Source organism: Struthio camelus, chromosome 1, assembly GCF_040807025.1.
Source record: "Struthio camelus isolate bStrCam1 chromosome 1, bStrCam1.hap1, whole genome shotgun sequence".
NCBI classification, from domain to species: domain Eukaryota; kingdom Metazoa; phylum Chordata; class Aves; order Struthioniformes; family Struthionidae; genus Struthio; species Struthio camelus.
The window spans coordinates 212,528,164-212,548,314 of record NC_090942.1 but is presented as its reverse complement, the minus strand read 5'-3'; the positions used below and the strand labels follow the sequence as shown (position 1 = coordinate 212,548,314).

Genomic DNA, 20,151 nt, shown 5'->3' with positions numbered 1-20,151 from the left:
CTTTAGGAAAAAATCTTACTTTATATCTAGAAATAAATACTATTTTTACTGATAAAGCTTTTAACTTTCACTTAATTATTTGTGTACAAAATGCCAGTAAAGAGACACGGTGTCTTTTAAAGGCACATTTTCTGGGTGATACTTAGAAACACGCTCTTTCTTCTGAACTTTAGCTGCTACAAAGTCACAAAGACTGGAACTGTGGGTGGCAATGGAGACACTAGTTTCTCTAGGCTGCCTTCCCTACTCAAGACAGGACATCTCAAAGCCTTAAAGCACTATTTACGCACTAAGTGACTAAACATTTTTCTATGTACAACAGTTTCGCTGCACGTTTCCAGGCAGCAACAAAAAAGGGTCGAAGGTCTAGCCCGTTGCAGCCCGGTCGCACACTGTTTGGTAGCCAGGCCGGGAGGAGATACCCAGCGCCGCATCCGCCTGGCCCAGCCAGCACCCTTCCCATGGGAATCTACCGACATTGCCTTCAACAAATCCAAAGCAAGATTTGAATTCATTCTTTGACATCTGCAGTGAAAGTCTGGATCAACTTTGCTTTCTATCGTTTCTTGGAAAAAAAAAACCAGCAAAGAATAGCAAGCCTAAAAATCTCCAGGGAGACTTCATTTAAAGATCAGGGCGTAGGGCAGACCTGTGGTAGAATAAAATGTAAGTGAAAACTTTACACAGTGGGATGAGGGAGACTCAGAGAAAAAGTATGTGTAAGGTAATTCATATGAATCCATTTGTTTTTGGCTGAGATATAGTGCTTGAAATAAGGACTGTATAAGCATGAGATTATATAAAGAATGATTTCCTCACTGAATCTGTTATTATGCTCTTTCACCACTAGGTGACTCTCAGCTAATATAGCTATTTTCCAAAAAAAAAAAAGAAAAAGAAAAAGAAAAAGAAAAAGAAATCTAATCAATGGAAAGGTATCAGAGGTGGGATTCATCTCCCTGCTCATGCGAGATGTCTACAGCTTAGGGTAGTGGCTGCTCAACTCGTCACTGCAAGCTCCCTGCATAACTGATGGGGAGAAATATGCAATTTTAGGATGTGATTCAGTCACCTGTCTTAGGTCACCCTGGGAGGTAGGACAGGGAGAAGGCAGCTCTCTGAGGCTGCTTTTAAGAGCCATGCCAATGGAGCCAGAAGATACCTCAGGATTTGATTCAGCTGCTCAAATAGAAGCATCCGATGCCACCTGAGATGCCCTAAAGCATCTGAGATGTCCAGATAGGGAGGCAGATACTATAGAGTACCTGTGGGAGACACATGCCCTACTGGACTAGCAGCTAGGATATTCCCAGGTATCTCCAATGGCCTTGGGTACCCACATGTGGGAAACTCAACTGAAGGTTGAGTGCAAAACTCAGAGTTTGAAGCTAACCAACTGGAAGAAAGAGTGATGAACAAAATGTTGTGGCCTCTCTGCCTTTGAAAGAGACCCCTCCTCGCCTCTGTGCTTTCAACGCCCGACGCTGTCGATGCTCGGCGTTCAGATGGCTCTCTGTGGCATGTGGGCCCAGGAGAGGGGATCAGCCAGCGGGGAGAAAGGTCCCCCAGGGAAGAGGTGTTTCAGAAGGGAGACTGACCCGAGAGACTCTCTCAGAAAGGGGAAAGCCCAGTGATATTTGTAGGAAAAGAAATAAAGTGTTCAGAGGAGCTGAAAAGTTCTTATGTTTTAAATTTCCTTTGAGATTTTTTTAAAAGTTTTTTTGCAAAAAAAGCAGTTGCCTGCAAAGAACCCCCCTGGGAGGAACGAAGCAAGGCTGGGGAAAGGGCAGTAAAGCAGAGCGTGGTGGGTCGTGGTGTGCGTGGGAGCGTGGGGAGGTCTGTGGGGACCAGCCTCTCCACTGCTTTTTTTTGCTCCGAGTGCCAAGAAAAATGGAGCACCAGGGCCTAAGGCATCTGAGTTTTTTCCATCAAAATGACTGGATAATTTCTGCTGAAATAAGACTAGCCTTTAGTTTCCGACACAGGCATTTCAATCATGTCCTTGACCCTGGCAGATAAAAGATCAGGCCACTGATCTCTAAACATTTACAGTTTCTAAATGTGTCTGAGCATATGTTTCAAATGGCAGAAGGGAGAAGGATAATTTGATCAGAAAGTAATGTGTTTTTAATCCTTGTATGAGAGTCTGTGGGGTGAGAGTCCACAGTGAGTAATAAATATAAACATTGAACAAATATTTGCTCATTAGCATTATCTGAGTTTTTTACCATTATTTTGGGGGGGTAAAAAAGCATAGTGACATGGAAAAATGTTATGAGTTCCTTAGTTTTACCACATTCTTCATTCGTAAAACATTTCTGAGGCAAAAATGCCTCTTTTTCTTCATTTGGAGATTTCATTTAGAGGATTCCTTCTGATTTGAAGAAAACAATTCAAATCTGTAGTAATCTCAAATCTGAAATACGACATCTTGCTATTAGTCAAGCCCACTCTCTTGCCCAAACTGAAGTTACTACTATTATTGTGTTGCCTTTTTATTTTGAAGCTCTGTCCAACCAGAAAAGCCTCCGTTTTTATGACTCTCTTCTTTGATCACTGGAAAGACCTGGCACCTGGAGGCCGAGCGGGATACCTCAGTGCATTTCAAATGGCACTAGATACTCTTATCTGGTGTGGACAACTGGACCATGCCCAGAGGTACCAATCCTCACACCTGCCTTAAACATCGATTTCAGAATGGGCTGAGAGAAGCCTATCTTTCTCCATGGACTACAGAACTTGAAGCCTACCCCAGAAGAAGCCCCTTTTTGATGGTTCAAGTTAGATAAGATGAATTTCACTCTACTTTCTGTGTTGTTCTATGTCGCTCTTCTTACTGGAGCTAGACTGAAGGCAGGCCACACAAGTCAAACCAGAAAATAATTTCAGAATAGCAATATTTAATATTTACACGTATCAATAAAGTCAATGAACTGCACAGTGGTCAGAATAGACAGTATTTCTGATTAGTACACAGACTGGACACTAAAAGTGCCCAGGGCAGGACAACTTGGAGCATGCATGTGGCAGCAATACATTTAGTTTTCCTTGCTTGAGGTGGAACGTGCCAGCGGGTATCTCCCCCACTCCCAGTGCTGGCACCGCAAACTGACTTCGCCACAGAGAGGCAAGGGCTAATACTGAGGGAAGAGCTTACAGAGCTCTTCTTTTGATGGTGGAGTCTTTCTTGGGCTGACTACATGCTGCATATCATCACTTCTAGCTGCCTCCATGACTCCTTTCCTGGCTGAATTAGTTGGCTTTCTTTTGATGTCCTCTTTGTTCAGGCTTCACCGCTGAAGCGTTAGCTTTTGAAGCCACTTGGAGGGTTTGGATACAGCTAGTTATGTTTCCAAACTTCACCCAGCATGTCTGTTCTCTTATGCTTTACAGAATGTACTTTTAGGTGTTATGAGTCAAGTTTCCTGCTTTTAGTGGTGAAACAACGCACCAAGGAAGTATATATATGCAACTCATTTTTGCACAACTGGCATTTCCTTTGCCAGTTTGTATGAAGGACTTTGGGCTGCCCTCTAATGCAGCATACAAACAGCTGTGTCTGTAAGTTCTGAATGTATTCAGATAACTTGCTCTTATGCTGCAATCTAGAAATATGAACAACTTTTGAATGAGAAAATATAAATGCCTCTTTTTGAAAAACAGACTCTAAGGACTTTATATAAATTCAGATTTTCTTAACTGTACACCTGCATTTAGGATGGATAAAACTTATCTCACAGTTTGGCAGACTCAGAGAAGTCAGTGGCATGTCTAAGAATTAGTCTTTGAGGAAGCCACTGAAATGACAGAATTTCTGAAATGTGCTAGTCATGGATTTTAGCATCAAGGACTTGATCTTGAGTGATGACGGCAAAATATGCAATTCCTTTTGGGATTACTCTTTGCTGTAACACTAAGGCTGATGCAATTTTTTTCCTTTCAGATTACATCCCTTATTCGTTACTAAGCTGCATGTAATTATTGCCTTTACTGATTTAATGTTTATCTTTACTGGTTAACTGCTTATCCATGTGATCTGTTCCAGGATAACCATATCGCAGAAATTAGTGAGACTCCTATGCAGTCTCATGAGGGCAAAACCGTGGTGAGGTTCTCCTCCTTTATGTTAAACTTGGCATTGTTAAACTCTTGCTCAAAAGCCTGCTTTCCTTGTTGACCCCAAATGCTCCTCCACAGTTATCGTATCTATCAGATGCTCCTGGAAAACTGATTTTGATGTGCACTGGACTCTGTCAGATATGACAGAAAGCTACCTAATAAGCACAAGAGGATTTAGCTCCAGGGTGACTGAGAGAGGCAGAAAACTTTCCTTCAGTTGCATCTGCACTGTCTCAAATGCCGCTCAATATATTCTTTGCAGATCCTAATTTAAGTAAGGGAGTGCCCAGCTAGCAAGTTAATGGGAATAGGCTGGTGAGATGAAGCCTAGATTTTGCGGGGCCCTGAAGCTATTTACGTCCAGCCAGAGAGTGCTGGTACAGCGCAGCTGATAAAAGCGTATGTTAAACAATGGTTTAGTTTCCGTATGCACCACAGGGAAAGCAGTGAACTTCTGAGAACCACTGTGTTTTATGCCCAAGCAGGGTGCTTGGGGCTGCAGAGATTAGCGTTTTGATCTGTACCTGAGATTTAGCAAGAATATTTAGACAGAAGAAAATTTGGAATCTCAGATCCTAAATAATCTAACCCTTTTCTACCCTGATCTCTTTATAAAAGAATCCATTTTACCCCCCTGAAACTCCCGAAAGTTCTGGGGTTTCTTTACTGCCCCCTCCCCCCCATAAATACAGCGCAATGCAGGATCCTTATTGTATGCGAATCCGCAGCTCGGGACTCGTCTTGTAAATCAGTCACATTCCAGAAATATTTGTCTGAAAGGCAATGAATGAAAGATGATTAATTAACAGTCCACATAGATATCACATTCACTGTAGGCATCTTGTTCAACGAAAACAAACAATGAAAAGAAAGCAGTGTTGATAAATCAAACTGTAAAAAGGTTTTCTGCCATTTTGTAAAATGACGTTTTCTACTACTGTTAGCCATTTAAAAAACCCTCAAATTTGCATGTCTCTTATTTACAAATGCTGGGGGATCATTACACTTTGTCAAAAAGGCTTCTTGAATAGCCACACAATCATGTAACTGAGTGTGTCAGTACAGCACAGCACACTACTGTTTTGAAATATCTGAGGACCGAGTTATTGCTGACCGCAGTGTCACGGAGAGAGGGCCATGCACAAATGCATCTGTACTGCCTGAGCTCCCCAGCTGAGTCCACCCAGAGGTTCTGTAGATCTGTCCAACTGTGTACCATTCCCAAAGAGTTTGAAAAAGAGAAGTGGTAGGAATGTAAGCACTCTGATACCTTTTACTGCATACCAACCTTTCGGTTTCTCATACATGTGCCACATATGAAACCAACAAGTCCATTGATGACTTGAATAAAACAAAGGACAGCTTCAATCACACCGACCGCCAGGAGAATAGAGAAAAGGACAATATTCCAAAGGATGATGTTTTCAGGTTCTTTGCAAGTGCTCCATGTTGTCCGATTGAACAAATAATTGTCTCTGTGATACAGAAAAATAATTGGCAATATATTAGAAAACAAAAATATGAAAAGGCTTTGACTTGTATACCATTATAAAAAGGCTTTGTGTTTTCTGACGTTACATTTTCTGAGCTCGTTTGCACGATGCAAAGTGAGTCTCAAGTTCTACTGTAACTGGCAAAAGCTGGTGATTCTCTTTAAGAACCCGCTTTGCAATAGGGTGGCTGATGACTAGGGAGGAGAGTTAGACCTATACTTTGCTGCATACACAAGAACTTCCATTTTGTTTTATGATAAGATTAATAACTAAAGGGAAAGATCCCTAATGGCTTTAAAATGGGTCTCCATATTCTCCATTTCTGCTGTTGTATCTCAGCTCAGTCCATCCATGCTCTCCAGCTCTGGCATGAAAAGAGTGGTTGCCAAGGATGACTTTAGGTATATAAGGTAGACTCAGTTCAGTATGATTTTACAGAATACTGTGATATAGTTATCAAATAATTTCTTTTGACTTTGATGGGAGTCACAGTTCACAACTCAGCAGTCTTTTGGAAGCATGGCGCAACTTTCACAAAGGATGTTGACAAGCACAACAGAGCAAACAGGCAGTTTGCCAAAAGATGAGCCATTGGTCAAAGAGATGACCAGCTGGAACATGCTGGCTCAGAGAAATGTGAATTCAAGCTTAACCAGGGCGGAGCATCAGCTCACTTTGAAAAAATTCAAGTTTCCTATGAAAGCAGTGTGTGCAGGGAGATTTGCCAATGTGAAGCTGGAAGAGTCTGCAAGTCATACTCACTCCAGCGTGTCGTTCCTGAAAGGGTAGATGTACTCTCCATCACCTGTGTCGCACAGAGGCCCCCCAATTAGCCCCAAGGAGGAGATGATTGCACAGTACACTCCTCCTGCGAATCCCAGCACAGCCAGAACCACAGACAGCAGCATCTGAAAGGGATGAAAAGTAACCTTCAACAGCATATTCACAGACACACTGAGTAGGATGGGAAGCTTACACTGAACGAGAAGGAAACCATCTTTATCTATTTCCTACTATATGCAGAAACTCATCACAGCAGTGTGATATTTGTGGGAATAGTAAGTAGTTGACTACTTCTGACCAGCGCAGCTATCTGGGGAGTCTAAAGATTTCAACCTGTATCTGTTGTTCCATTAAAAGTGGATAAGCACAGGGCTTACTCAGTTTCATAATTAACTCATTAGTTACAAAAAAGCTCATGGATCTTCTTTCAAAAAGCCAATATGAAGCCAACACACCTTGGCTTAATGTGGTCTATATTTTGCGTGCCTTGGCATTTCCAGCTCTTCAGCCAATGGCACTTTTCTACAAACAGAAACCAGGAGGCAATGAAGTACTGAACGAGGTGTGAAAGAACTGGAAGATGCAGTATTTGTTTTTGACAATTGACGAAGAATGCAAAAGAGCCTTTCAATTACTGCTTTCCTTTACTTTTCAACAGCATAAAATGATATTACCACTACTCAGGCTGAGAAATCTGATTGTGCTGAATGCGGCAACAAACAAGTAGTGACTTTGAATTATATGTAATGTACCCATATGTCTCACGTCGGCCACTCCCACAGAAACTTTAGCTTTGCTCTCTTTTGGTACAGTTTTCATGTAATGGATGGGATGTATCTCATTGCTGTTTGCATTTAGAAACAAGTTTTTCATCCTGGTGCTACCAGGATTATATCTGGGAAAGGTTACCCACCAGTCTTGCCCCTCCTTGTGGTTGTGCACAACTCTGCCAAGGAGGAGAAGAGAGAAGTAACTCGTGGAGGAGACTGGCAGAGCCCGTGGCAGACCTGGGCTAGAGGAGAGGCAGCAAGACTGCCTAGGAATCAGGGCACTGCGAGCCGGGGCGGTGACCACTTGAGAAAGCATATGAGCAACATTGCCATCCAGGACTTGGGTTTGAAACCAAATACCTCAGGCCTCAACCTTTTCTACTGCCTGCAAATACTAGTGAAATGTAATAATCGAGAAAGAAGGTAGCGGTCAGCCGCTTCACAGAGCTCTGTGCTAGAGTGACAAATGGAAACATCCAACATCCGTGCTGGAGATCTGAGACCCAGTCTTGAAAGGTACTCAATACCCAGACTTGTTTAAGCCGGTGAATGCAGTTTCCAACTTGCCAGCTGGTGACATTGCTGCCTTTTGTACACCCTTGTGTGTGACTTGACTCACTTTGTGTGTTCTTTCACCTCTAAAGCAATAATTGAGTTAGAAGCTGCTAGGATTTCTCGTGAAATTTATTTCATCATAACTGATTAATAATTCTCTCTTTTTTGCAAAGCTGAACACTCTTTTAGCCTTTATCTTCATATTGGCTCAGCCGCCTCCTAACAGAGCTTCACTGTCAGCCAAAACGTAGATAATTTAGTATATTGTCCTGGCCTGTAGTGCTTGGGTTGTAACCGATGCATTATCTCTCAAAATAAGATAACCAGTGATGCCTTGCAGTGAAAGTGAGTGACGGATACTCTGAAACTCCTGTCTATGCTGAACCATTTCTCCCCATATGTTTCCTCATTTCCTTCAGCTGTGCATTCTGCAACTTGATATAAGGATCACAATTATGCTGATGACTTCTTTTAGCACAACACAACAGCATAGGGTGTCTCAAAATCAATTATAACAGAAAAAATCAAATGGTCTCTTGCTATTCATAGATTTTATGACAGTAGTTAGTACTAGTAAGTGCAATCTTTGGTAATTATTCTTTGAGACATGTTTTTCTGATTTGAAATCTATTGGCTGCACAATTAGCTTCATCTCATGTATTTCCTTTACCATGTGTATGATTATATGGTCAAATTTCTTACTGAAATGGGAATCTCAAGTTGTAACTGTTAGATTGCCTCTTCTAGGCATTTTCTAGACTCATAAAGGCATTTCTCCATTATTTCTACTTTCTGGAGACTTGTCTCATATCCTAAGAAAATCCAGTAATTTTATTATCTCATCACCTCAGTGTTCCAACATTTTCATATTTGCATCACCTTCATTTGTCCTTTTTTATTTTTTTATTGCTTCACTTGTGCCTTTGATTGCAAATGAAGTCTAAGCTGGGATGCTTGAGCTTGTTGTCATTATCAGTTTCCCTTGATGTTGGCTTGTTCGGTGCTGCTTGCAAAGTTTTTGCTGCTCATTCTCTTTGATGATTTTCTTTTAAAGTCTTCCCTGATTTATCCTTTACGTAATTGGTTTGTCTTTGTTAAGCTGATGAGGACTTTCAGTATTAATTCTTGGAGCGTTTGAACCAGCTGCTGCAGTGAAGTTACCAAGTTCCTTTTCTCCCAACTTGTACCGCTCTGTACTAGTCTTTATTGCCCCGGTTCTTGTTTCAAAAAGATTTTTTCCTTCTGTGTTTCTTTCTCTGGAGATGTTTTTTGACGCACTGGTATCCTCTCTAGTTATCTAGATATCTTTGCTTACCTAGGTTTTTTTTTCCCGGAAAGCTGCTAAAGCTATTCTTATTCTACTACTAACTCTTAAAGAAGGCTTAGAAGGAAGTATTAAAATATGTTTGCTGATGTAATGACGTAAGCAATATATTTAGGGGGCCTTTTTTCCTCATTGCGCCTGTCCAGTGGATGCTTTTAGATGTGTACATGCTAAGTTGCACTACCCTGACGCTTTCTAAACCTGTGACTTTCCAAAATCATTACTCCATAATGCAAGAACAAAAACACATCTAGAGATCTTTGCAGGCAATAATTTAAAATGGATTAATGGGAAAAGTTACTCAATGAAGCACATAATTAGAATGCAAAAAGACCCACTGTGAAGTGGAGAACTTAATAAGATGAATAAAGGTATGAGAAATACAGTAATTGTTATTACTCTTGTTGTTGATACTTTGGCAGCATGTAAAGGCTGTGATGAAGTCGGCCTCTATTAAACCAGGAATTGCACAAAATATAGCAGGATAGTCCCTACCCTGAGGAACATCGTTGCGTTCTGATTGAATAATAATTCTGATTAATATTAGTTCTTTAGTCTTAGTTTCCAAACTAGCCACGAAAAACCAATGCCAAGTGTTCCTGTAAATCTAATTTTTTACATCTAAGGTCTCCAAAGCAGAAAGGTGGCCATATGAGTTTTTGGATCATGCTAGCTTCTGAGCAATTCCAGTGTGGGCTATTTCCCTGCCAGAAGAGTTGTACATGGGTGAGGCTGAGAAATAAGCCACCAAGAGCCTGGGACCTGGTTTCAGGTCCATCCTAGACCCACCTTGCAAGGGGATCTGGCGCCCTTGGGACACGGTTGCCATTGTGCATGTTTGAACCAGTTCTAGAGCTCCTGTTCTCCAATGTCTGGTGGCTCACACCATACTCGGGCAGGAAGGCTGAGCATCTCTGCTACAGGTCTTTACACTGTTCCTTCCACTATTTCCAAAGTGAAGTTTCCCTGATATTTCTTCCTCTGAAGAAACACATTGGCCTTCAGCTGCCCCTGCAAAATTCACGTCTTTTTCCATGCTTGGAAGTCACTCTTCCCCAGGGCCTGTACAGAGCGCATTGTTGTTTTTAACACTGTTCATAGTGACTCACTCTATGTTCGTGCCTCCATCTCATCTCTACATTGAGCCACGTTCTGTTTAAGCCGTGGGGTGACTTGTGGAACTGCACCCCTTTCCACCCTAAAGAGGTGGGCAATTCCCATGATCTTAGAAGACAACAGCTTCAAAGATTAATTGTCGTTACCAAGCCTTTTCTCTAGCTTGGTTTGAGTAGATTCATCACTAAGCGTTGGCTTTCTTTACGCAGATATTGTAGCGCACGATCTAAGAATTTCCTCAACAGTGGTTGTTATATTCTTCTGCCATAACAAATACTGAAGAGGAAGAGCAGCTCATATATAACCTGTCAGTGCTGGGAAGGTGCTAGCAAGATACGTGGCAGACAAGCACCATAGTTAAAAATGCCTTGAACAGCTAAAGGATGGAGGAAGCAGAGTTGCAGATGGCAGGCAGTCTACAGATGTGGGCTGCCAACCAGCAGTGTGCTATTGGCTGAGTCAGCAGATGGTGGAAATCAGATATGGCAACAAACCCAACCTGTCTGGGGTAGTCTGGCTCTTGGCTCAGATTTAAACTGGGATGACCAGTGTAATATTTAGCGTTGAGATGGAGGACTGAGAAGGGAGACCCTAGACATTGCATTACAACTGAGCCCCGTTCAGCTGAATTTCTCCTTGTGACTTAACCTGTTCTGCAGAGCATATGAACACCCACGGTACTATGCAGCACTACGCAGTACTGCCATTTTTGACCAGTTTTCTATATTACTCAAAATCAGGAGAAGCAGCTGGCTAAGGCTTTGGATTCAGGAGGTTAAGGCTCACATCCCAGCTCTGCAACTGGCCTACTTGCCCAGCTTTAGCAAATCCTCCCCACTGTGCAGGTCTGATTTGGTAAAATCAGTGTAAAGGCGTTTCCCTTGTGATGTACCTGTTGGCATAATGAAGAATGCAATTTGGTATTATTAATAGTGAGTTAACTAATGTGAAACAACTTGAAGAGGCAAAGATCTCGTGAATCAAACTAGATGTTATTTGAAGACTACAGAAGACAAATGCTTTATGGTACGGAATCTGGTTACAGGCTGCTTCTGGGAAGGTTGCAGATTAGAAAAACCTTTCTAATTCTGTTTATTCTTGTTAATGAGGATGGCCACATAGCAATCTGTGCCCAGAGCTTGAAAAGTAATTGAGATGCCCGTATAGCATGTTCCTTTATAATATTCTTAATGTCAAGGGGAAAATTCTCTCTGGCTTTGTTTGCATGACAGAGCGCCCAAATTGCATTTGCACCTCTTATATGCACAACCCTTAGGCAAATGTGTGTTATGGGTCAAAGCCTTGTGCAGGTTCAGTCCACAGAGCACTGAGCCTGGGACCAGCCTCAGCAAAACAGCGCTTGCTCTTCCATGCCCTTTGGAGCAACTAAGGCTTCGGGCACCCCATGGTGGAGCTCAACTCTGATACTCCACAGTGGCGGCCAACGAGGCAGCTGATGTATCTGCCCGTGCAGAGGTATGGAAGAACGAATCTGCGGAAAAGCAGACTGCCACAGAAGGGTATGGAGGAAACAGAACCAGACAAAAACAGAAGGAATGGGCTGCTGCCTCAACTTTTAGCATCTCCTTGGGCAGGAGGAAGCTGGAGCAGTGTTCTACTTTATGGAGGGTAGAGTAAAGCAGCTTTGTCCCCCTCAACCCTCAGCATTGTCGCTAAAGGCTTCAGTACCTGTCCTGGCTATGTATAATTTTCCTTATATCAGTGGCTGCAACACTGTAACATTCTTGCTTGCTAACTGATTTCTTAGCCCCAGCCCAGAAACGCTGTAGATCAAGCTCTACTTCTGCATCTTCCTGACTTGGCTGTTGATGGTGGTGTGATCATTTGTCATTGTACATTTCCACCTGCTAAGCAGCCATTTAAGAGCTATTGTGTAAACCGTATAGTGACGTTTCAACACATAAATATCTACTTACCCCACATCTGTTAGCGCAACATCCTGCTCCACCTGCTCCCAGCATCATAAATGCCGGCAACATAACCTGTGAGAAAAGCACAAGTGGAATTAGTGCACAGTATTTTTTGGACAGTTTTAAAGTCTACGAGCTGGCAGGCAAATGTAAACCATCTCCTGCCTCTTTGTGAGTTATACCAACTTAAACAGTGGTGCTTGAAGAACGGAGCAAGCTCAGGAAGAAGTGTGGGATTACAGCTCGAGCTGGCTGGCAAATTTCTAATAAAATAATTCTGATTGTTGAAGCTATACTGCTTCTTTTAAACAGGGGGTTGTCAGTTTTCTTCCAGAAACATATATGTCAATTTTGACAAGATGGAATTTCTGGTGGGACAGGATCTCCTCCTACTCCAGTGTAGCTAATAGATCTGCTGTTAGGGCTACGGAAGTGGGATGCCGACTTTCATGCCTTTATTCTAGCCTGGAACTTGGATCTTATTCTTCCACCTTCCACGAGCGCCCTAAATGCTGCAGTGTCCGTCTCTTTCCCTGGCCAAACTGGGACAGCTCTGACAGATGAGCTCAAAACACCCTCTGTAGGAAGCAGGCTAGTATTCAGGACCGGGGCGGGGCTTGGAGATTGCCATTCAAATATCTGGTTTGAATAAGGCACAGTGAAGGCTGGAGCCTTACCTGTGCTCCTGTGTCTCAGTTGAGTATTTATGGGATTTTTGTGTATCTATGAGAAAAAAATTAAAGCTTTGAATTCATCATCATACAGAATGGAAAAAAATGTGTGGGTTTTTTTTTTTTTTTTTGAGATAGTATAAATTTCCATGAAGCAAAGAAAACTTTTCCCACTCAAGTCTCACTTCAGCAGACGCTCAGGAAGTGTAATGCACTACTGGGGTGAGAATTGTTTATGAACATCCTGCTCCAGATTAGAAATGGGAAATCAAACTTCTGATTTTAGTCTTTTGTGATAAACTACTCAAAAACCTACAAAACGGAGTTCACTCAAAAGGGAACTCCCAATTCACATCAGTTTTCACCATGGTAATTAGCAGGTGGAGCTAGACTGATAAAATGGAGTCAGCAATCATGTGTGTCTCAGGATATAACGTCACCCCATACAGGCAGGCTGGAGTGGAAAGACTGCATTTAGTTTGGTAGCTATAGGGAAAGAAAGATTTTCTGGGTCTAGCTGTGCAGCCAGAACTCTTCTGCTGCTTTGCTTCTGTCCACCTCTGTTTGTGTAGACATCTCACAGAGCAACACAAGAAAAGAATTATTTGACAAAGCAGGAAATTGTCCCTGTACAGTAAAGAAAAGAAGAAAAAAACCCAAACCAACAGGAAAAAGGCAGGTGTAATGCTCTGCTATACTACTATTAACCCAATTTGTAAAAGCAGCCCGACTAGATTTTGGAGATATGGGCATTTAGGGAAGGATGAGCAGGATGTTCATGATGAACGAAGTACAGGGAATGTATGTGTATGGTATGACTATCCTTGTCAGATTGTGTGGGACAGTGCTATGAAACCTGTTTGGATTTGCACACCCTTGAACATTTTCCAAAGGATTTGCTCCTCTTAGTAACCTTTCACGCACCCCTTAGGAGGAGTCTGTAGAGTCCTCAGTGGTCCCTGGACCACAGTTTGAGGACAGCACATCTAGAACACTGGAGTTAAAAAGACATTCTTCTTTCTGGAAAGAAGCCAATTCTTAAATATTGGTAGGTGGTCCACAAGGCAGGCTCAGCCCAAAGTCTCTGCCTAGCACTCAGGAGAGCTGTTGCTTCTGCCCATCAAATCAACATTGTTTCCTCCAGGGTAGTCTTTCTTCCTTGGAGGTTTCCTGTCTAAGCTGTGAGCACTTTTGTTTTATTTATTATCCTGGCTCAGGATGAAGGGTTTGATTGGCAGCTTTCTTTTTTTACAGTGCCAGATTATCAATGCCTGATTTTTGGCACTGGAATAAAAATTTGCTAGATTTGGCTGTTGTCAGTAAAACGAGGACCACGTGGCTCACACAGGCATTTCCCAGTGCCGCACATAGATTTTCCATCAGGAAAGAAATTACCGTGACACATGGAGCCAGCCTTCCTCTCCTTACGCTCTAAATTTCTGAAATAAGGAAGCTGAGGGGTTTTCAAATCATATAAAATTTCACTAGAAAAGTAGTGGAGAAGGAGGAAAGAGTGAGGCTGGCTGCTCAGCAGAAGCACACTCTGATGACTGAGGTGTCAGTCTATGGGTTCAGCTCCCACTTTGAGACAGATTTTTCTGGCTTACAGAGCAAAACAAGGGTGTTTGATATGAAGTCTCGCCCCTATGAAGTTCTACACAGTCCTGGCTCCAGGAAGCTGTGTCCTGTTTGTAGGGAAACTACTAAAGTCAGGCAACCTGCTGCAGTGACTTTCTCCTCTAGTCCTGAGTTTCTCTGGGGCGGTACCTGAGAGCACGAGGGGATGGGCTGCAGCCCAGTCTGTCCCCTCTGAGGAGTCAGGATATGGCCTAGGCTCAGGCTGGGACCAGGACTTCTTGGTGTGTTGTGGAGCATCCTTCACCCTTGAGTTATTTCTTTGCCAGTCTTCGTTTCTCTGTGCTTCAGCTCCCTCCATCCTGGAAAATGGAGCTGATGATAATGCTTTTTTCTCCCTGCTCTTCACCTGTGGGCATCTGTCATGCTGTTTTCTGGAAAACAGGTACACTGAACAGCATTGTCTGTGGATCAATAATTACTCTCAGTGCTGCTGTCTGTGTTTTGAAGATCAACACAAATTTTTCCTCCCCTCTCACTTGTTGTTCTCATTATAGATGTACGCAGTGCTGGCCACAGGCAAGCCTTCAGTGGAGGCCTTAAAAGAAGGCACGTTCTGAATGAGCCCGTGATGCTCTCATGCGTAACAACTGTCTTTCCTTTCACGGAAAGTCAATGACTTGTGGGCTTGCAGTAATATGAATTTTCCACAGGTGTCTCATGTAGTTCCACTTCTTCCTACAGGCTTCCTCCACACACTCACTTATGTTCAAGCTCAGCATGAGTAACAGGCCCAAGTGTTAGCTAAAAGAAGAAGCAAACAAGCTGCTGATGGTGAACAATTTATTGAATGATCCTATACAATGTTTCTGCTTTAGGAAATACAAGTCTGAACCACATCCACTGTTAGTTTTTCCATAGACTTAAGCAGTCCCTACATCAGAGGCTGACTGAGAATGAGATTTGTTTTTTTATAATTAGTTGCTCTTAAGCATTCAGTTAATTGACACGCAGGTAGTCAGCTTGGTGCCAATTTACCATCTGTCTAGGCTGTAGTACAGTCATTATTTATCATATGCAGCTGGCCATGTTACTTTTCCTTGGCTTTTTAACTGCACTTGGGTTGGATGATTGAAAGAGTGTGAAGGGAGCGGTATTTCTAATGAACTAGGAAGATCAGTATTCCAGAACATACTCCATTACAGATATTCACATAAAAACAATCTTTCGTGGACGGTAGAATGGAGAATTGGTCACAGAACACAGATAAAGCACAATCCCAATCCAAAAGGATGCGAGTGTGGAGGAACACAGATGGCACTTGGGATTTAAGCTGTTTGCAGCTCCACGTTTGTGGACCTTTAGCTGTCTTTAACAAACAGCTGCAGAAACAAGTTTCATTTTTACCCTTAGTATTCTTTGTGAAATATATGAGAATAAAATCAGTCAGAGGAGTAGCAAGGGAGTTAAGGCAATAGTGAAAACTCACCACCTCAAGCTGAGCTTAGGACTTCAGCTCTGCTTTGACTCACTAAGACAAACACCCATATAACTCTTCCCCAAAGTGAAAAGTCAGCCTTACTGCTGCTCTCTGATTTGCAGTCCTGACATTCATTTTCAGAAATAGACTGTATTCCTGTGATGAAAGACCTGAATGGTCTTGAATGCACCTTCTCAGTCCTACATACCACCTTCCCAGTTAAGGTGTTCAGAAATTTATGCAAAGACATTGCTAAGATTTTTTGTTAAATTAGCAGAGGTTTTCTTAGCCCTTAGTATTAATGAACATAAGCAACACAAGCAATACGTCTCTCTTACCAGTATCCCAGCTCCCACAATGCCATGGAAAAACCAGACCAGGTCAGTTATCTCACTTAGCTGCAGAACTTGTCCATTGGGGAAGTACAGGAGAATATTGGAGACTATAGCACATGTAGCCAGTGGGAACAGGGTGATCCCAATGCACTTTGAACACTTTCCTGTGCACATGGTAGCTTGCTGCTGAGCAAAGACATAAGAAGGTTTGAGTTACTGCAACACATGAGGCGTGGGATTTCATCAGTTTTCTTTAAAGAACTAGTTTTTAAGCAAGAAATATTCCAGTTAAGACTTACATAGATAATATTTTCTACTGAGCCTGTTCCCTCCAAAGCCTTTGTTCAAAATGGAATCATTACAAATTGGATTATTGAATTGGATTTACTTTAAGTTGTCAGGAGTAAATGTGTTGGTATGCAATGAGTTGATAGTTTCATTTTAATTGTCGATGGACAGTTGTCTGTGCCATTGAGAAGATCACTGTGGCTGCAGAAACTGCTACACGGGCTGACAGACCTCGTGGTAGGGCTAAGGCCTAGGTAAACAGGGAGGCTGGATGCCCCAGGTTGTCTGGGGTGACTATACTGGGAGGCTGATATGAAATGTCCACCACTGGAGGTCTTTAAGAGCAGGAACCATCTGCCAGAAATGTCCTAGAAAGAGTCAATCCTGTTTTGGGAGTGGGGCAGACTGGAGTGCATATTCCATTCCCTTCCCAGCTGCATTTTCCCTGTTTCAGTTGAGGTTACACTGCCAGCAAGAATTGAAGCAGCTTTCATTGCTGTTTTCTATGTTGTACCTATCCTGCAGATAAGCGTAAATAAGACTGTGGGTTACAGGGCTGCTTAGTACGCGTGCTAAAGTATCCCAAAAAGTGGAAACATAGTTAATCTTGTGCCTATTTGTTAAGGACAGGTCATTGCTGGAGATTGATGTAGATACTTCTCAGGGTCATCTGATGCAGGACTGCCCTAACCCCTTGGTAGAGAAGTCTTTCCTAATGTCCAGCCTGAACCTCCAAAGCTATAAATGTGGCTATTGCTCCTTGTTATATCCTCTGCCAGTGCAGAGGAGAATTTGGTTCCATTGTCTTTGTCACTCCCCTTCGAGTTTGGTGCAGGCTGCTATGAGATCCCCTTTCACCAGACCGAGCAATGCCAGCTCACAGAGCACCCACTCCGCGGTATACAGCCAAAGGAGAAAAGGCTGGTCAATACAAAAGCGGATCCACAAACGTTTCTCCATGACAGGTTGGAAATTTCATACTCTTGGTACTGAGATTCTTGAACTTTCCCCCTGGCATTAACTTTATGGCACAAATGGGTCACAGCTTCTTCATTATCAGTTTTATCATAGCTTCACTGCAGCTCAAGGCTTGCAACTGCATAAAAATACGAAATATCAGCTGCAGGTTTCTATCCTCCAAGAAGGCTGATGAGCTGTGACAAGGATGTCTTTGCTCTCCCATGAACAGGTTGGAAAATGTAAGACAAGGAAGGTGATCCATGTACACACCTGTGTTACACCTGCACACATGCTCCCATGCACGCACGCGCAGCTATACTTGCTACACACAAATAGTTTTTGTAAAAATACAGACAGTAAACGGTGAAACGCCCCTCAATTTAGTCATGTGCGTTGGCTAATCCTGAAAGTTTTGTGGCGGAAGTGAGTGTTGAGAAGGTATTAAGCAGGCTAGAAGTAGCTGAAATCAATCCAGAACAGGTTCCCCGAGCATAAAGGCCCGGGTGAAAGGCAGTATGAAGATATTTGAGAAAGCCAGAGACATGCTGCAACCAGCTTTGCTGACAGAACAAGGACAACAAAACGGTGAGGTAAGGCATGAAGACGGGGCAGCGTCCTCAGACCTGTGTAACTGTGAGAGAAAACGGAAAGATTTGAAGGGATCCTGTATATTGCCGTGAGGTAGTTGAGGCTGCCAGAGATTACTACTGACTTTGCATTTCTACAGAGAAAAATTTGCATTGTTCTCTGCTGTGATTAATTTAATAAGAGCATTGTCCTTCTATGCTTTATCCTCTGAGCACTTTACAGTCACATTATATATTGCAATTCCACTTTAGAACAAGTTAACTGGGATTAAATTATTTCAGAAAGGTACATTTAGCAGAGTACATCTACTTCTTGTTTTATGGTCTTCACCTATTTGTTTATATAATGCTCAAGACTGGGCAGGGCATTTTGCAAGCATCTAGGAAAAGAGCCTCAGCTCAAAAAAATATGACTCTAAGTAGCCTGACAATGTGCAAATGAAGGATGAATGAAGTGCAAAGCATTTGCACTTTGGAGCAAAGCATTTTTTATACTGACTTTTGTCCGCCTTCCTTCCTGTTTCACTCCAACCCTTGCTTTTCCATGCATGTGCCCAGCCTCACCTATTTCCCTCACAGAGAGAAGCAAACAAGCACATGCGCAACCTCACCGCCTTCTATAAAAGCTAGATCTTGTAGATGAGTTACAAATTCTCTTCTGCATCTTTCATATATAGCCAGAGGGGTTAATTCTTACCTGGTGCGAAGGAACACAGCACTGATTTGACTGGAAGAACACTGATTTACACCAGGGGACCCTGTCTTGCATTTTCTCTGACCTATCTCAATACCACTTCAAATTGCAAGGAAGACTTACCTAAACGTCAACCACCAGATCTCATGAGAGCCTCTACCACCAAAATCAACACAGCTCTGCTACCTGGTTCCATCAGAGGATCTGACAGTGTTATTACAGCTTAGGAAAACGTTCTAGATTGCCAGAAGCACTCAAAGTACTTCACTAACTCAGCAAACAAAGGTGCTTTCTACAGCTTTGCTAAGCAAGGCATCTAGAGCAAGCTTCTAATTTTTAACCAGCATTTTAGAAAGGTATTTTAGAAAGTTTTGTTTTGTAATGCTGAGAGAAGTAAGTAAATAACTTTGCTTACCTTCTACACAGGGCTAAAATGGCCTCCTGGCTTCAGTTTCCCGCAGCTGGCTTCAAGCTTTATATTTCCCCTTTCCTTGAATGTGTCAGTTGGAGAGAGGTACAAAAATGTTCCCGAGTAATGAGTTCAATTAAGCAAATAGTTGTTTCTCTCCAGAGAGTGAGGAAATACCCCAAATTATCACTGGCTGGCCAGTGCGAGGTTTGTGCGTCACCCTGCGTTATTGATTATTTTAAGGCAGTGTTCCAGTGGTCAATGCCTCAACCCCCCCGCCAGGACACAAAGATTGGATCAGTGGAGTCCTTTTTACTGCCACAACCATTTCAGTTGTGCACAATTTCACAGGTTAGGAGAGGTGAGAGATGGCAGGAGTGCAAGTGCAGAAAGAGGAGCACCACGTACATTGCAGAAAATGTGATGGAAGCACGAGCTGGGGGCACAGCAAAGCAAGGCAATCAATCAGTGTGAAGTTGCCTTCCACAGAGTGAGTTTTCAGCCATTAAAATCCTGCCCCAGCTTTGCTCCAAAATGTGCTGCCTGCAGCCCGTACAGGAGGGTGGGAGCATGGCTCAGGGCTGCCACGGGCAAGAGCCCATGGGCAGGTAATACTCTTGCAGCGGGGAAATGGATGTTGCTCCCTGATAAAACTGCCACAATCCCTGGGCTGGAAACACAGGTTCTTCCACCACTTCTTTTATATGACTTGTTGGATGCAAAAGCATTGGAAAGCTGCCCCTCAGTGCTAGCAGCTCTCTGCTCCCAGGCCGTTACAGAAAACTGTTTCAGGGAACTGGGCAGACTGTAAGGATGTGAGGGTGGGAGCGCTGTATCAGAGGGATGGGTAAGCATTTGCAGGAGGATTCGCAAGAGCAGAGGGGATCCGGGCAGGGGCTGTGGCAGACGGTCGGTGGGGAAGTCAGCGGCTCGCTCGTGGGAGAGAACAAATACTCATACGAGCATATGTAACGTGAGTATGAGGGCACACAGAGTGGTGTGCCAGAACTGGGGTGGGTGAGAGGTAGGGGAAGACAATGAGCAGGGGAGGTGAAGGAAAG

General features: G+C 43.0%; 1 protein-coding gene across 2 annotated transcripts; it reads right to left on the bottom strand.

Annotated features, from left to right (window-relative positions):
• Positions 1–2,880: 2,880 nt before the first annotated feature.
• LOC104150092 (transmembrane 4 L6 family member 1) lies at positions 2,881–19,244 on the bottom strand. 2 transcript variants are annotated; one of them, XM_009684109.2, is made up of 6 exons: positions 19,097–19,244; positions 16,156–16,335; positions 12,098–12,163; positions 6,375–6,520; positions 5,408–5,594; positions 2,881–4,892 (listed from the first exon to the last, which is right to left on the bottom strand). In XM_009684109.2, exons 2-6 carry the CDS (start codon positions 16,324–16,326, stop codon positions 4,872–4,874), a joined length of 591 nt encoding a protein of 196 aa, XP_009682404.2. In that variant the 5' UTR covers positions 16,327–16,335; positions 19,097–19,244; the 3' UTR covers positions 2,881–4,871. The 2 variants fall into 2 exon arrangements, with proteins under 2 accessions (XP_009682404.2, XP_009682403.2); XM_009684108.2 differs by having other exon boundaries at positions 16,156–16,338; positions 19,097–19,238.
• Positions 19,245–20,151: the final 907 nt, after the last annotated feature.

Excerpts from the sequence above, each read along its gene's own strand:
- LOC104150092 (XM_009684109.2), bottom strand. The coding sequence starts at position 16,326 with ATGTGCACAGGAAAGTGTTCAAAGTGCATTGGGATCACCCTGTTCCCA. Across the intron at positions 12,164-16,155 it reads TTGTGGGAGCTGGGATACTG|GTTATGTTGCCGGCATTTAT; the intron begins GTAAGAGAGACG and ends CTTTTCTCACAG. Across the intron at positions 6,521-12,097 it reads GTTGCGCTAACAGATGTGGG|ATGCTGCTGTCTGTGGTTCT; the intron begins GTAAGTAGATAT and ends CATCCCTTTCAG.